The sequence below is a fragment of the Marmota monax genome, unplaced genomic scaffold, assembly GCF_021218885.2.
Source record: "Marmota monax isolate L192 unplaced genomic scaffold, Marmota_monax_Labrador192_F-V1.1 WCK01_AAM20220418_F8-fsc00041, whole genome shotgun sequence".
NCBI lineage: Eukaryota > Metazoa > Chordata > Mammalia > Rodentia > Sciuridae > Marmota > Marmota monax.
Window position 1 is genome coordinate 13055127 of NW_026695238.1, and position 17624 is coordinate 13072750.

General features: G+C 39.9%; 1 protein-coding gene and 1 pseudogene across 1 annotated transcript in view; both read left to right on the top strand.

Moving 5' to 3' along the window:
- The window catches only part of Sp140 (SP140 nuclear body protein), a 74896-nt gene that overhangs the window by 30347 nt on the left and 26925 nt on the right, over nucleotides 1-17624 (top strand). Inside the window, 3 exon segments of the mRNA XM_058577569.1 lie at nucleotides 7417-7503; nucleotides 7920-8036; nucleotides 8841-8894. Coding sequence (XP_058433552.1) covers nucleotides 7417-7503; nucleotides 7920-8036; nucleotides 8841-8894 — 258 coding nt within the window.
- On the top strand, nucleotides 12-7410 carry LOC124089698 (chorion-specific transcription factor GCMa-like; annotated as a pseudogene).

The window sequence follows — 17624 nt, forward strand, 5'->3', positions numbered from 1 at the left end:
GGGGTGGCGATGGCTTCTGGGTGTTGGGGGGCTAGTGTTTCCTGGTGGGTTTACTCTGAATGTGCTTCATAATGAAATGATCCAGTTACTCTTCACATTTTCCCTTGGCCTTTTGGGGAAATTCAGGGAGACAAGAAATCTCGAGAAACTCTGGGATTAAGGAGTCTTTTTGTTTGTTATTAGGTATTGGTATATGCACTTAAAGTCGAAAAATACTAGGATAAGAGAATGCTCTTTTGCCTTCCTCTTTTCACCACTGTTAGTATTATTATTTGAATTCTTATAACAATTTTTGTTCCCATTCACTCCTTATCTTTTATGGAAATAAAAAAAAAAGCTTAGCATTTCTCTGCTGGTTGATAATTTCTTTACAGTTTTGTCACAAACTTGACAAAGCCTTCAAAGAAACACTAATGTAGTATCTAATTGATAGAATTCAGATGAGCTATTTATAAAACCAGATTCTGGTTTGGACCAGTGTTCTCCCTGTGCCATTGGATTACACAGTGTTTTTTCAGTGTGCTTCAATAATTACGCTCTTCTTCCATCCTCAAAAACTTTAAGACACAGGCAGGGAGATGTTGCTACTGTTTTGAGGAACTAGAAATAAGATATATATAAGATGCAAGGAAGAGAAGTCCCAAGAGAGAAAAGCAGAGTGGAGATCCACATGGGCTTCAGGTTCTGAGAAGCTGGCATGAGGTTGGGCCATGTTCAACGTCCAAAGCAGAAGTCCAAGGGGCCTTCGGGTACCCAGAAATCCACTAGGATTCAATGGACAGAGATTTTATTTAGCAAATAAAGAATGCTTAGGGAGAGAAGAGGGGGGAAATCACAGAAAATATGTGAATGTAATCTACCATATGAGATAGGAGATACCCAGAAGAGTAGAGCCTGAAGAAGTGAACACAGAGGCAATGTGAAAAAGTAGACACAGAGAATCACCGAAGGAGAAAAAGGCAGATTATCATGGAGACTGGAAATGTCAGGGAGAAGATCCAGGAAGTCAAGGAGAAGCACAGAGGCCCTTTATGAGGTGTAGCAATGAAAATGTGTACAGTATTAAAAGAAGAGGGTACCACTTCATATTCAACCAAAGGCTGAATTCATTGTTTTTTAACCGAGGAAGAGTTGTCCTTATGAGTCCAGTTTTTCTAAATAGCACTCCTATTGAGAAATGTTTGGGGAGAGTGTGGAGCTCAGGGATTGGAGGACCTTTGGAAGTGGCCTTGCATGGGGACCAGCTGACCCTTAGTGAGAGCAAGCTAAGGGGAGCATGGCCCCTACATCTCTGCTGACTGTCAGAATCTTGGGGATGTGATGATGGGCTGGCTTTCAGAGGCCTGTGTCCTGGACGGAAGCTATCATTGACTAATTGGGATGATTCTAGCTTTATTTGTTCATGTGGCCAAAGAATAATGAGTTTTCCTAGGAGTGTAGGAACTTTGAAATCTGTTTCCCCATGAGGAAGTCCCTACTAAGAAGATGCAAGAAAGGCCATGAAGGTATTGTTCATAGCCAAATGTTTTCTGTAAGAGGACACTGGATTAAAACTCCTAGGCTTCTCCCCCACTGAGTGACAGGGCTGCTGGACTGAGTGTTAAGCCTATGGAAGAAGACAGAAAAAAGAGAAGTAGTGATATTTAGTAATTAGTTGATCAAATGACTAGTTCCTTGTGGTTGTAGGGCTGAGGTCACAGCTTTGCTGCTGGTTCTTGGCCAGGGCTTACTCAACCCACAGAGGCCACTCACATCCCCTGACACATGGCCCCTGCATCTCCAAGGGAGCAACAGTGTGTGGAGTCCTGTGCACGCTCTGAACTTCTGAGTGCCTCTTCTGCTGCCAGCGGGAAAACATTCAGTACTTTTAAAGGGCTCATGTGACTAGGCCCAGCCCACCTAGATAACCCTCCCCTTCTCAAGGTCAACTCTGCAATACAACGTAACCTAATCATGGGAATAACACCTCACGTTCATAGTTCCTTAGATTAGGGAAGAAAATCTCCAGGAGCCTTCGTAGAATTCTGCCTACCAAGCAGTGCTTAACAAAACCCAGAGAAAATAACTGTCTAGATGAGCCACTGATTTCCCCAAGAGAATAATATTAAACGGGACATCAAATGAAAGTAGAACATAAATGTATGAAAGAAAAGAATCTGTCTTTAGACGAGGCTGAAGAGATTATAGTAAATGGATTAGGTGCCACAGGAAGTGAAGTGTAGCTGTTCTGTTTAATGCTTGCAGATCTTAAATCACACATAGTGGAGGAATGCCGATGTTCAGATCAACTATAAACTGATGATGCATGGGAGAATTTTTTGGGAACTTTTAAAATTAGTCCTTGTGTATGTTTTTTGATCTGTCAGTCCCATTTGCAGAAGAGATCTCTACCCAGTACATCTGTAGGGGTATTACTAAATAAAAGAAAGATATGGATTGCTCATTGTTGGGCCTCCTCCCATAGCTCTCCGACACCATTCTGCTGCTCCAGAATGAAGGCCTATTCACCACACTGCACCAAGGCTTTGGCAACTTGGGCAAATGAAGAGGAGACAGGCTGGAGAAATGGTAAGAGAATGAAGATCTACAGTGATTGAATCTGTTTGGGTTTACCCTATGAAACAAGAAGGAAGACATCTGTACTTCTTCACAAGGTTCTTCTCAATGTCCATTTCAGTTACAAGGTCCTCAACATAAAGAAGGGGAAAGTTCAGAAGCACACCATAGAATATTCATACATTGTTGGCTGCTGAGAAGAAACAGGCTGCTTTTACCTATCCTGAGCTGAGAGCATCTAGATTTTGATTGGATTGTTGCCAGAGCTCATTAGCATAGTGTACCCTGACCTGGAATAGGGAACAGGAAAATGACCAGAACTTACTGGGACCTGAACGGGAGATGAGTTCTTGACAATATTGTCTACATCTGGATAAGAAGTCAGAAGGCTAATCCACCTATATCAAGAACCTTTGAGAGCAATCAAGTTCAAATTGAAGGAAATTGAATAGAGGAAAACGTGTGGGTGACCTGACTTTATCATGGAACCTGACGACTCTGATTCTGAAGACAAAGAGGTATTAAACTGGGACATTCATGACATGAAACTGCCACAGAATGTGAAAAAGACTGACTGTTCCAGGAGTGGCCAGATTCCTATGTGAAGCACATGTACAGCTCAGAGGACAGGAAGGCACAGCGGCACCTGAGCAGCTGGGCCATGCGCAACACGAACAACCGCAACTCTCGCATCCTCAAGAAGTCCTGCCTGGGCGTGGTGGTGCGCGGCCACAACTGCTCTACCAAGGAGGGGCACAAGGTCTACCTGAGACCTGCGATCTGTGACAAAGCCCGGCAGAAGCAGCAGAAGAAAAGTTGTCCCAACTGTAATGGGCCTTTGAAGCTGATTCCTTGCCGAGGCCATAGGGGCTTCCCCGTCACCAACTTCTGGAGACACGATGGACGCTTCATATTCTTCCAATCAAAGGGAGAGCATGATCATCCAAAGCCAGAAACCAAGTTAGAAGCTGAGGCAAGAAGAGCAATGAAGAAAGTGCATGGGGCACCTGCCTCTGTCTCCCTAAAGCTGAAGGGGAACCCAGGATCGAAGTCTCTTCCAGGTGAAACACAAAGTCAGGGAAGTTTACCTTTAACTTGGTCATTCCAGGAAGGTGTCCAATTGCCTGGCAGTTACAGTGGACATTTAATAGCTAACACTCCCCAGCAGAATTCACTGAATGATTGCTTATCCTTCTCCAACAGTTATGGTTCAGGGGGAACCACTGATCTGGCAGACCCGACTTCCACCTTAGACCCCACTAAGCTGTATGAAAAATGCAGATTTTCCAGTAATAGGATCTACAATAGTGGAGACCTGTTTCAGCCTTCTGCCTCTGGAGTCTACTCAGATTATGACAATCTGCAAGCATGGAATAAAAACGCTGCTTTGGGGAGAAGCCCTCTCAATGACAACTATTGTCCCCATTATCCTTTTCCTCTGACCGGCTGGCCTTGTGACTTCTTTCCTTCCCAGAATTCTTTGGAAAACTTTCCCCAGCAGATTCCCCTGGAACCACCTGCTGCCAAAACTAGCTGCCACCCATTATGGCCAAATCCAGGGGGCGAGCTTTATGAAGAGAAAGTGCCTGTGGATTTCAACAGCTACGTTCCTTCTCTCACTTACCATCCACCACAGGAAGACCCCTTTCTGTTCACCTACACCTCCCATCCTCACCAGCGATGCTCCCTGCCAGGCAAGAGCACCAAGTGGGATTTTTGAGGAAGAAATGACCTATATGGGTTTGGATCATTGCAACAATGAAATGCTTCTACACCTCTGTCCTTTAAGATGACTTAAATCTTTCGACAATCCCTTCCCTCCTGCAAAAACAAACAAACAAACAAACAAAAGAAACCAAACAAACAAACAAAAAACTACTTTGAGAAATGGCTGGAAGAATTTCCTTAGGAAGCAGCTTTTAAAACATAACTACAGATAAATGGGAATCACAACAAGTGGTAGGCAAAACATTTTTCATGCAAATAATCTTTTTGCCTCCTCCACCCTAATGCTTCCATCCTCAGTAAGGACTAGAAACTTATCCAGTCTGCTGTGTGAAATGCCCTCTGATCTCCCCACCCCACACTCATTGTTTGGGGCTTTTAGCACCTCTGCTACCTATTGGGTTTCATTGTCACAGACAATATCAAATGGAGCAAAGATGTGAAGAGTCCACCTGCTTAGGATCTCCTCCATGCCTTCTTTTTCATAACAAAAAATGACAGAACCCAGAAACAGAGGGTAGAAAGAGCTGCAGAAGTATATAAAGATAAATAGTCTAGAATTGATATATTTAATACTTTGTTTAGTAATCAAATTCATTTATAAAATATGTATTTTCTAGTTGAGTTCTTGTCAAGACAAGAAGCATGAACTAAATCCATAAAGGAGAGCAGAATTAAATGGACACATGAAGAGAATTCCAGTGTTCTACTACATTACTCACGTCCTTCTCCCTCCTCCTCGCTGACTTCACCTTTTAAAGGGATTTGATTCTGTCCTATTTAAGTTATTCTTTATTCCACCTAACTCAGTGCCAAATTCGTAATATGTAAGAACTGTTTGCTTAGAAAAGTATCTTTGGGGACTGGGCATGTTGCTCAATGCTGAGGTGTGTTTAGAACGCACAAGTCCTTGGGTTCAATCCTCAGCACTGAAGAATAAGAAAGAAAAGTCTGCATAATTAACATGGTCATGATTGGCTAGCCATAGTTGAATGCCAGTTCCCCCTCTTTGCTGAAGTGTGTTAATGCAAACAAATAAGTATTTTTAAAAATAGATGATTTTTTTTATTTGTAACAAACACACATGATATAAAATTAAAAAGTAAAAAAGAAAAGAAAGATATGTAGATATTTTGTAATTTTGTTCTGAAAGTAACAGTTTCTGGTTGGGATATGGGAACATCTGGAGATTTCCCCCCTTCTTTTACAGAAGTACTTACCAAATGTGTTACTTTCTTTCTTTTTTCTTTTTTGGTACTGGGGATTGAACCCATGGGCACTTAACCACTGAGCCACATCCCATTCATTTTTATATTTTATTTAGAGACAGGGTCTCACTGAGTTGCTTAGGGCCTCACTAATTTGCTGAGGCTGGCTTTGAACTTGCAATCCTCCTGCCTCAGCCTCTTGAGCCACTGGGATTACAGGCATCAGCCACCACGCCTAGCTGAAATGTGTTATTTTTGACATGTCAAAAGTCCCTCCTTGTAATCCAGTTACCCTTTCTTGCCATTTATTCAGATGGGTGCAAGAGTTAGAATCATAGGGAGTCTATAAAGGAGGGGCAAGTTTTGTCAGGGAATGCTTGTGGCTTTAAGGAAGACAGTCGTGTGACAAACAGCAATGAGGCCATTGCATTCAGCAATGAATGTGAATGGCGTGGGACCCAGGCATGGAACACTGGGATCACCAACCAGAGACTCAAAAGGAGACACATGACCAATGACACGAGAATAACTTAATCCAGCTTGCATACTACATAAATGATTTGTGGTTCAAACTGAGAAGACACCAAGTTGCCCTCTTGAAGGTTGTGATGAGGAACCCAAGACAAATTGTGACCAAACATCTTTGCACAATTTGGCTACTGTCTATGAACCCACATCCATCAGTTTGGGGTGCTGACTTGGATTAAGGATTTATTAGGCCTTTGTCTCCATATATGTGCTTTGGATCACATTCTTTTCTTTTTTTAAAATATATTTATTTATTTTTATGTGGTGCCGAGATCAAACCCAGTGCTTCATGCATGCAAAGCAAGTGCTCTACCACTGAGCTACAACCCCAGTCCCAGGATCACATTCTTTTAATATTCAGAAAGCACAGGAAAATCAGAAACAGACAATACAAGACTTTTTAAAACAGACAAAAGTGAGAACAAATGATATAGTGGAGAATAAGTACATAAGTAGAGGGAATAATTGCTAGATGCTGTACTTCCAAACCAAAATATCTAAACAAAACCAAAATAAATCAGATGAAACAAATTAAATCAGATAAATTCAGAAATAAAAGCCCAGGGAAACAATCCAGAGCTCAAGTGTTGTTAATGCTGATTCATTTGGCAGTGGACCAGGAAGACCACTGAGCTAGGCCCAGGCCCAAGAGGTATGGAATTGACCACTGTGTGGTCCAAGGGTCCCATTGGACCTTCTTAAGCAAGTCTTCCAGAGGATATTGGTGGGGACTCCAAAATTTGAAGAGAAAACTCATCACTCAATATCTGAGCTCAGTATCTGAAATTGCTAAGCAAAGGTCCCATTGGGAGGTGACACTGTGCTTATGGGACACAGTCTCTATGAAACAGGAAACTGCTGATTTTTTATCGAGTTTTGGAAAAATAAGGATTTCAGGACCCAACCCTTCTAGAAGCAGGAGTGTTTATGAGTATGTTGGCATTTAGCCACTGTTCAGGCTTTTTAGGGGGTGTTGGCTGATGGCTTGATTTCAATCCTGCAGGGCTGCCTCTGACTGGCTGACTTTGAGCAATGTGGTTAGTGATGTAAGTAGTCACTGGCCAGTTGGGATGAGTTTGAAAATGGTTCTGCTGGGTACTCTTTACTATTTCCAAAGAACAACTAGTGGGTTTTTTTTTTTATTTTCTGGAAGAAAAGATCTTTTTAAAAACAATTTTCGGCTACAAGAAGAAAGATAAAAGTTTTAGAAAAGGCAAATGAGGTGTCAAATGGAAAGAGCAGGGCTCTGCTGGATCTTGGGTGTGGTTATTGAGCAGATATTATTCCTCCCCCAGTTCATCTTAGCCTAGAACTTCAGTGTGTGTCATGGGAGCACCGGGACTCTTCCCTGGTCACTGTCTCAGGATCCATGGACTGTAATCTTCTTGTTTCTCATTAGTATCTGGTGAATTAGAAGATCGCCAAACGAATAAAGAAGGAGAGTCAGAAGAGCTTACTTCCAACCTGCTCTGCTCTGATGGACAAGGTAATTAGGACTTAAAAATCATTAAAACAGACACAGTTCTGATAAAGAGGAAAAAACATGATTTAACTTTTGATGATTTCAAGTTTTACCTGGTGTTTAAGGCACAGAAGCTAAGAAGGGAAAATGGTACCCAGCCTTCTGCTTAAACATTCTTACCTTCCAACGATAATTATTTTCTACTCACGCTTTACTGAAAGTTTTGGGCCCTTTTCATAAACACAAGTACATATCCCTTAAAAAAATTAAAAGAAAGACAGGAAGGGGAAAAAATTAAGACTGAAAGGAAGAGTCAGATACAGGAGAATAATGAAGGGAAATTTTTCAGAGGAAGAAATAGAGAAGTGGGGACCAAAGGGTGTGGGGGAAAAGGTGGCAAGGCAAATGAGATGTGTTCAGAAATCATAATTTTGTTCCAGACACAGAGCAACCAGCACAGGGAAATAAGAAGTGTACCTGTGTCATGTGTTTCTCAAGAGATGTGCCAGGAGGCTCAGGAACAGGGGCGGACAGCAGCCAAGCGCAGGATGCCACGGGTAAGGCTGCGGGGGCCGTGGTGCGGGAGGGCTTTGGGAGGGCTTTGGGAGGGCTTCGTGGGTACCACGGGCCCCGGTAAAGCAGCGACTGGTGATGCAGTCCACCCCAGAATCCCTCTCTCTGTGTTTGCTTGGCCTGAGGCTTTTGGGAACTGCAGGGAGGCTAGAAATCTTTATACAGTCCCATTTAACAGGATGGGTTCTGTTGAGCATGTAAGCATGATGTAAAAATGCACTCTTTAAAAATGGCAGGTACCTTCTTTACCACAGTTAAACACAATTTTCCCAGGAACCCAAGGAAGCCACCTGAACTTCCGCTGGTAGACTACAGTGTCACTTTCCCACAGCCTTAGAAAGGTGTCTGTCCACAGGCAGAGTCCTGCTGTCTAACTGGCAGGAGGAAAGGCTTCAGACCAGCTCTTCTCAATCCAGGGCATGTTTTCTACTGAGAGCCTCCAATGTGTCACGGATTTGCACAGGGATTGCCTAGAAAATTTTGCAAAATTTAAAATCTTATTTAATCTGTAGAAAAATCTGAAGGCCTGAGCAAGGGCAGGGGCATCTGTTTCTATTACCAAAGAAACAGTTTTTCAAAGTCCTGTTGTGGAAAAAAAGAAGACCCAGGGCCCCTCCTGAACGCTTACTTCTCAGTTCAGAAGGTTTTTGGATTCTTTTACAAGGAAGAACGAAATGATAATCCAGACATTTTTGTAAGTGTAATTTCTGCAATTAGAAATTGTCCTAAGACTTGTTTACTTTTATTTATTAATATCTATTTCCTCATTATCTCTTGTTATTTTCTAGACACTGTGAATATTGGAAACCAAGCTACTTTAGGAAAACCCAAGAGCAAAAGAAGTAAGAATAAATGAGACTTTACTTGCTTCTAATGTTGCAGATGAGTCTTTAATGCTTATTATTATTATTATTATTACCATTATTACCATGCCATGGTAGACAGAATAATGGGCTCCCAAAGATGTCTGTGACTGAATCCTTGGACTTTGTAATCTGATTTCTTCCAGATAGAGTTAAGCTAGGGACCTGGAGAGGGAGAAACTATTTTGAATCATCTGGGTGGGCTCAATCTAATTTTATCGGCCTCAGAAAGTGGAGAGGCTTTCCTGAGAGAGGGAGGTGTGGTTGTGGAGGGGTGGTGGGAAGGGTGCAGTGTTGCTTAGTTTGGAGGTGGAAGAAGGGACCAAAGCATGTGATTGACCTCAGAATCTGGAAAACTCAGGAATGTAGATTCTTCCTACAGCCACCAGAAAGAGACTTCTAACTCATATAACTATCAGATCATAATTTTGTGTTGTTTTAAGTCCCTAATTGTGTGGTAATTGTTATGGAAGCAATTGAGAGCAAATCAGCTTTTGGTACAGACAGGCACTGTATAGTGGCATTTCTGCACTAGCAGACCACAGATGTGGTGGTCCTGCAAGACTGCATCACCTAGTGAAGTTGTAGCTCTCTTAGTTGGTGTAAGTACATTCTGTGATGTTTGTGTAGTGACAAACCACCTGCAACACTTTTCTCAGAATGTGTCTCCACTGTTAAGTAATGTATGACTCTACTTGGAAGTGGGGTGCAACCATAACGCATTCCTAAAAATGTGGAAGTGAGTGGATTTAGGTAGTGAGTAGAGAATGGAAGGATTGTAAATAGCAGGATAGAAAGGCTTAGAATGTCTTGAGCAGATCATTGGTAGAAATATGGATGCTAAAGTCTCTGCTTGAGAGCACTCAGAAGGGAGTGAAGAACATGGTAGAGAAATTCTGTGTTGTCTCAGAGAATGCCTAAATCAAACCCAACAGACGTTTAGTAAAAGTATGAAGGCTTCCGATATCACAGGGGAGGCCCAGAAAGGAATAAAAACGTGTCTTTGGAGACTGGTGGGAAGGGGCTCTTTACTATATAGTGGCAGAAGGCTTAGTGAAATTCTGTCCCGCCACTCTGTGGAAAGTCAAGAGGTTTCAAAACAGAGTTAGAAGGTGCATCCTGCTATCTTTGCCAATTATAGTAAAGTTTAAGAGGAAAGGGATCAATTGAGGGAAGAACTGCTAAAAGAAAAGAAATAAAGGCTTGGTGAGCTGGAAAATTCCCATCCTGTCCAGGTTACAAAAGATGCTCAGATTAGGAGACTCACTGTCAGGAAAGTGTGCTTTGGTCAGAGGTGACCTAGATAGAATGTCTGTGAAGCTTTTTGCTAGTGCCTGGGAAGTCGTGTAAGGTTGGAGTGTTCACTCAAAAATAGGTTCTAAGAAGAGAGGAAGTGTGGGACTATAGATCCATTCAGTCATCTCATCTGAAGTTAAAAACATATATGGGTATCTAGGGAAGATCTATGGGGTGCCTGTTGTCTAATGGAATGCCCATGACATATGTGGGAGATCCCTAGGATTCTGAGAATATTGTAGCAAGAGAAACAATGTGGTCCATGTTCTGTAGAATTTATAATCTGTTACTGTAGGTGGCAAAAGGGAATTTGAAGATAGGAATAAGGGCTGGAGATATGTGGCTCAGTCGTAGAGTGTTTGCCTAGCATTCACGCGACCCTGGGTTCAATCCCCAACACTGCAAAAGAAATTTTTTAAAATGAAGATAGGATTAAGTTAAGGATACTGAGGTAGGGAGAATATTCTGGAGTATTTGAATGGTGCAATCAAATCACATGGAGTTTTAAAATCAGAGATCCTTTTCTTCTTTGGAAGGAGGGATACCTAAGGGCATAGGACCACAGGAGAACCATCAGAGAGGCACAGTGTAGCTGGCTTTGAAGATTAAGTAGGGTCTCTGAACCAAAGGTTGTAGACAGCTGTGGGAAGCTGGAAAGAACAAAGAAATGACTTCTCCACTAGTGCCTCAAGGAGGAAACAGATGCCTTGTGGGACTGCGGGACCCACAGCTGATTTCTGACCTGTAGAACTGTGAGTCAATAAGCTTATGTTGTTTGAAGACACTAAGTTTATAGTAATTCATTATGACAGCAACGGAAAACCAGTACATTCAAAAGACAAAAAAAAAAAAAAAAAAAAATCCTCCATATATAATTATATTAGATTTGAACTTTTTTCACTGTATAATTTCATTTATATTAAATACTTACCTAAAATTATAGAGACAAGAAGAGTGGTAGTTGCTAGGATATATTAGATTTTTAAAAATATAAATTTATTTTTTTTTAAATGGTTTATATCTTTATGTTATTTTTTTTTCTGATGTTAATACACACACACTTTGGTGTATATTTTCCTGTATCTTTTTAATATTTGTATTTACACATTTAGAAAAATCCTGTTTATCTAATAAATCTATTCATACTGCTATGTCTCCCTCAATTTAAATCAGTATATCATACACTAGACCCAATAACCATTTAATATTTTACTTAGTTTTATTTCATTCCTATTTTAATTTGCAGTGCTTTTACTTTGGGTACATTTTTCATTTGCTATGACCATTTAGTTTCCTTCTCTACAAATACCTGGAACATAGGCCTTGTTGGTGTCTTATGTTGTTCTCTTTACCATGCAGAATAACTGTAGAACTACTTGTATATTTTACCTGCATATGTTGCTATATTTTGTTTCATTAGATGTTATTCTTTTAAGTTTTTTTAATTGCATCTTTATCCTAGAGAAATTTGAAAAATTTATGTAGTCAAATCTCTCAGCTTCTTTCTTGATGGTTTTCAGGTTTTATATAAGCTTTATTGAGAATATTTTCTACCTCGAGACTTTGGAAATATTTTTATTTGCTTCTAGAGTAATTGAAATACTTAGTATGTTTCAATGTTTAATATTTGTATTTACACATTTAGAAATAATCCTGTTTATCTAATAAATCTATCCATACTGCTATGTCTTCCTCAATTTAAATCAGTATATCATACACTAGACCCAATAACCCAGTAATGTAATGAGACTCACCTTTTTGTGTCTGATGTGAGATAGTATTTATAAAAAATAACCCCAACATTAAATATCATTTAATGTACTTTTTCTGTCATACACAGATCTGTGTCTGGAATCAACTCCGAATCACTAGTCTGTTTATTTCAGCTAACATTATATTCAAAAACAAAATGCTAAAATCTTTTCTTTTAAGATCAGAAGCATCTCACCTTATCCCTTCAACACAGCACTGGAAGTTCTAGCCAGAGGAATTAGGCAAGAAATAAATAAAAAGTGTACAAATCAGAAAGCAACAAGTAAAACTCTTTGCAGATAATATGACCTTATAAATAGAAGCTTCTAATGACTCTACCCCCAAATAATTAGAACCAATAAATGAATTCAGTAAAGTTATAGAATACAAATATCAACATAACACAGCTCAGTAGTGTTTCTCTATATTAACAACAAACTAACCAGAAAATCCCTATATAATAGCATCAAAAAGAATAAAACACTTGGGAATAAATTCATTCTAGGAGGTGAAATACTTATATACTGAAAACTACAAGACATTGGTAAAAGAAATTGAGCAATGCAGAAATTAATGGAAAGATATCTCATGTCCATGGATTGGAAGAACTAATACTGTCAAAATGTCCATATGCCCAATGTGATCTACAGATTCAATACAATTCTTATTAAAATTCCATTGGCATTTTTCATTGAAATAGAAAAAAGTGATCCTAACATGTATACGGAACCACAAAAGACCCCACATCAGCCAAGTAATCTTGAGAAAGATGAACAAAGCTGGAGCCATCACACGCTGACACACTTTACTATGAAGCTTTAATAATCAAACCCATACAGCACTGTCACACAGATACACAGACCAATGGGACAGAATAGAGAGCCCATAAATATAACCGCACATGTGTGGTCAAATAATCTTTGATAAGGGCACCAAGGGAATAGTTTCTTTATGTAGATCTTATATGTTTTTTAGTTTCCTTATCAGCTTTAAAATTCACCACTTTAGGGTAAAATGGAACAAATGTGTACACATTTAACAAATGGGTGGTCATATAAATACCTCGACAATCAGCGTAGATTTCCATCACCCCCAAAGGTTCTCTTGGGTCCCTCTCCCAACCCCCTGGCTCTTGGCAAGAAGTAACCTCTTTTTATACATATAGTTTTTCTTTTATGAAAATTCATATCAATGGGGTCATACAATAAATAGATTATCTATATCTGACTCATTTCACTCTTAACATAATGCTTTTGAGACTCATTCATCTTGCTGTATGTATCAGTAATTACTCTTGTTTTTATTGCCAGGAAGTGTTCCATTGTATGGATACACAGAGATAGTTTATCTGTTTATTTTTTATAATCATTGAGCTGTTTCCAGTTTCATCTATCACAACAAAGCTGCTAGGAACACATGCATACAAATATTTGGGTCAACATATTATTTCATTTTTCTTGGTTGGATACCTAGGAGTGGTACAACTGGGTCACGTGAATATAAATACAGGTTTGATATTTTAAGAATCTGCCAAAACATTTTTTTAGATTGATTGTTCCCTTTTACCTCCCCACCAGAAATTCATGATAGTACTAATTGACCTACATATTGCAGATAGTCTTTTGTTAGTTTTAGGTCTTACAGTCTGTGGCTTTCCTTTTAATTTTCTTAACATTGTTTGTTAAAGAGCAAAATTTTAAAATTTTGATGAAGTATCCTTCTATAACTTTTCCCTTTTATAGTCTGTGATTTTAGGGTACTATGTAAAAAGTCTTTGCCTAACTCAAGATTTTATTTTTGTTCAAGAAGTTTTATGTTATTAGTTTTTAGATCTATGACCTGTTTGGGTTAGTTTTCGTATATGGTATGAGGTAAGGATTGAAGGATTGTTTTTTCTTGGCATATGAATTTCCATATGAACCATTTGTTGATGAACCATTGTGAATTCTTTCTGAATTAAATTTATTGCTTTGACATCCTTGTTGAAAGTCAGTTGGCCATGTGTTTGGGTCTATTTCTGGCTTTTATTATATATATTATATATGTAAAAATACGTGAAATCAGGAAGTGTAAGTCTCTGATTTTTTTTTTTTTCAAAATCGTTTTGGATATTTTCAGCCCTGTGCATTTTGAAGCTTCTTCTACCTTTCAGTTTAGCCCTCTTGAGATCACATCCTTGTTGAAGGTGCCTGCTGAGCTTCAGCTATAATACATATTCTAGCCACTAGATGGAGAGGAGAGGATGGAGAGCAAAAACTATCTTCCTCAGAGATTTATTCCTTTTTTCAGAAGTGTCCCCAAGTTTTCCCTCCTTCCACAGTGATATTTTGCTATGGTCTTATGGCCAGATTTAAGCTGGTAGCCATACCATCTGCAAGAGAGGCTACGAGCTGTGGAGTCTTCTCTGGAAACATCTATCTTTCCAATACTGAAGGGGTTCTGTCAGTTAATTAGGAATGGGAAATGGATATCTGAAAGCCAATATAAAGACTTGATCATGGATTCTTTAAGATTGTTGAATGTTCCTTTGCATTCTAATGTGTGGTCAATACTTACAAATGTTCTATGCCACTTGAAAATAATACCCAACTGAGCTGTATGTTGAGCTGTGGCTTTTCTTCATATGCCTCTCCTCTTCAAGTGCCATCTTGTTTAAATCTTTTTCCATGGTAAGTTAGGTTCTATTTCTTCCACTAGATTCATATAGATATGTTAAGTTTGCCCACGAGGTTTGTGTGTTTTCCAATTCCTGCTTATTCTGTTGGTTTACTTTAAGTACTTTGAGGCTTTTCATGACATTATAACTTTTAAGTGAATTTTTTTTCTTTTACAATTAACCATGTGCCATGTTATCTTAACTGATGCTTAACATCTCTTTTGTGGAGTGCTGACAATTGTTCCACAAACTTTTGGGGTTTTTTGTGCTTCTTACTCCCTTTGTGTTAACCTCTCAAGTGCAGCTTTGTTTTGTGTCCCTTATAACAACACTCAGCTCTTGTAATTGTATATGATCATCATAGACTTTTAATAAAGTTTCTTTTGTTTACACTTATTTTGATTCCTGACTCATATGGATCCATACCCTCTATACTCTTGCTGACCATTCTTTCTCTCTCTCTGTGTGTGTGTGTGTGTGTGTGTGTTTCCTGTTTTCTGACAGATGGATAAAAAAATTATATATTCCTTCCCCTCCCCTCCCCCCAGCCCCCTGCTATTTGGAAATTAGAGATAAAATTTCTGTAATTTTTCAACCATGTGCCAATCCTAGAAGATGGCAAATATCTTACCGTGGTTTCACTAGAAATTGAACATTCTACCTCTACCACTTAACTGTTGTTATTTAATATTTTGTCTTTTATTTATGAATTTGGAAACATTCTTTTGTGGTTGATATTTACTTAGATCAAATTTTTAAAATTATTTTATGTACTCAATAATTATTTTTTTCTTTGGCTCCACTCTTTATCTAGCTGAAGTAAATCCTTCAGGTATTTTAGCAAGTGATCTCTAAGTAGTAAGTTTTTTCCAAATCCTGTATGTGCAAATTATCTTTATTTTTATAGGTTTTTAAAATCTAAGTTGACAATTTGATGTTGACATGTATTTCTCAGTGCAGTAAAGTGATCACCACATCGCCTTCAGGACTCAGTGTGTGACTGATGAAAGTACTTTTTATTGTAACTATTCATTCTTGGCAAGTAATTTGTTCTTTCTCTCCAAATACATTTTCCATGAACATTGAATCATGAAATTTTTAAACATCCAGAGAACCTGGGAGAATATTTCGGTGAACACGAATGTCCATTCACGTGCATTCACAGATGCTATTGTATTATTCCTGCATTATGGCTTTACCACATTTCTATCCATCCGTTTCTCTGTCCATTTGTTAACTCCTCAAAGTTGCAGAAATCAGTACACCTCCCTGCACACACTTCAACACACATATCATTACCTGGAGTTCAAATATTTTTTGCAATCCTTTTTAAACAATTTATAATAAAACATAATTATCAAGTTTACCATCTGATGCATCCTGGTAATTGTATCATTCTGTACAATCGAAATCCTCAAGATGCAGAAAATGACATCACCCTGGGGAGATTCCCTGTGCCCTTTCTGCCTCATGCCTAGAGAGCAACTGCTACTCTTTATTTTTTTTTCATGATAACTTAATTTGGGTTGTTTTAAAACTTTTTATATAATTAAGGTTCACAGCATGTTCTCATTCGCATAAGCATCCCTTCACTCTGCATAAAGCTTTTGAGGTTCATCCACATTGTGAGTGTGGCAGTAGTTTCTTTTTATTGCTGAGTGGTGTGCATTGTCTAGATTCACCATTGTCTATACAGTCTCCAATCTTCGGATGCCTCCAAGTCTCCAGTTTGAGCTATAATGAGAAAGCCTCCATGAATGTCCTGTAGAAGTCTGTCTAGGGCCAGGCGCTTTCCTACCTCTTGCATAAATACATAGGCGTGAAATGTTCTGCCGCAGGATAGATGTATCAGCTCTCCCCCTGGGTGTGCGTCCCAGATCCGTGAAGGTCATGCTATAGAGGAGGCCTGAGCAGGTGACGCACACCCAGGGCTGTGGCAGCTGAGGGACACAATGCATAGGAAACTCCCAGCCTTAAAATGCGACTCAGAGCAAATTGGATTTGTTTCCCACAGTATTTAATAAATGTCATAAACCACAACTGCTTTAGGTCTCTGACAACCACCTCTAAAGTACAAGTGGCCCTGTTGGCATGAGGGGGCAGGTTAATAGCCTGGCTTTCACACAAGAAGTCCAAGGCCCAGGGCACACATGGTCCCCTGGAAAAGAAGTGTTTGCAAGTACTGAGCTCCTCCTCCATGTTAGGCAGAGGGGAGGTGGACAGTGCCTCTAGCATGGCCTCTGGACAGCTGTAAGCCTCGGTTTCCTGTTCAGCTCATTGACTTGGGAGGATACTGACTGAGGACAGTGTGTCCAATCCACCCTTCGTCCACGATGGCAATAGGTGGCATTCATCTCTGCATCCCCAGTGGTGAGAGAGCCGCACCAGGGTGTTTTCCTATGGACAAGGGACCTAGTGGCAGCTCTGAAAGGCAGACATTATCAGTGCTCCTCTTTCCTGCCTACCTTCTAGGGGTTGAGACGTTCCTTCTCTGATGCTTGGAGTCTTGCTCTCACTTTGCTGCCGCACAAGCTGTATGTGCCATTCCAGTGGCTGTAGCTACATCTTTTTTTCTAATCATCTCCTTTTCTCACCAAGACCTTCCATCCACAAGGGTCTGATACAAGCAGGGCAAAAGCATTTTTAGACAATGTAACTGGAATTAAACCAGACTCCCCTGGGCACTCTGAAAGCTGTATACACTAAGTTATGGAGGAAAGAATGAGCAATGGTCAGAACAGAGGCCTAAATTTTCAAGAGAGGCTCGTATATCACCTATAAGGACTCCATCCCTCACTTTTGTCCTGGTCATTATCCAGGAAGGCAGTGGTCCCTCTCTGCACTGCTACCTTTCGAGAGCAAACTGCCCTGCAAGGTATGTGGACAAGAGGAGAGGAGGGACACAGAGTCAGGCAGTGAGCACACTGTTGCATACCTGTTTGGTAAAGGGCACGTCCCTATCAGGCTGCAGATGGTCCTCATCGCCAGGCATGACACTGGTGAGT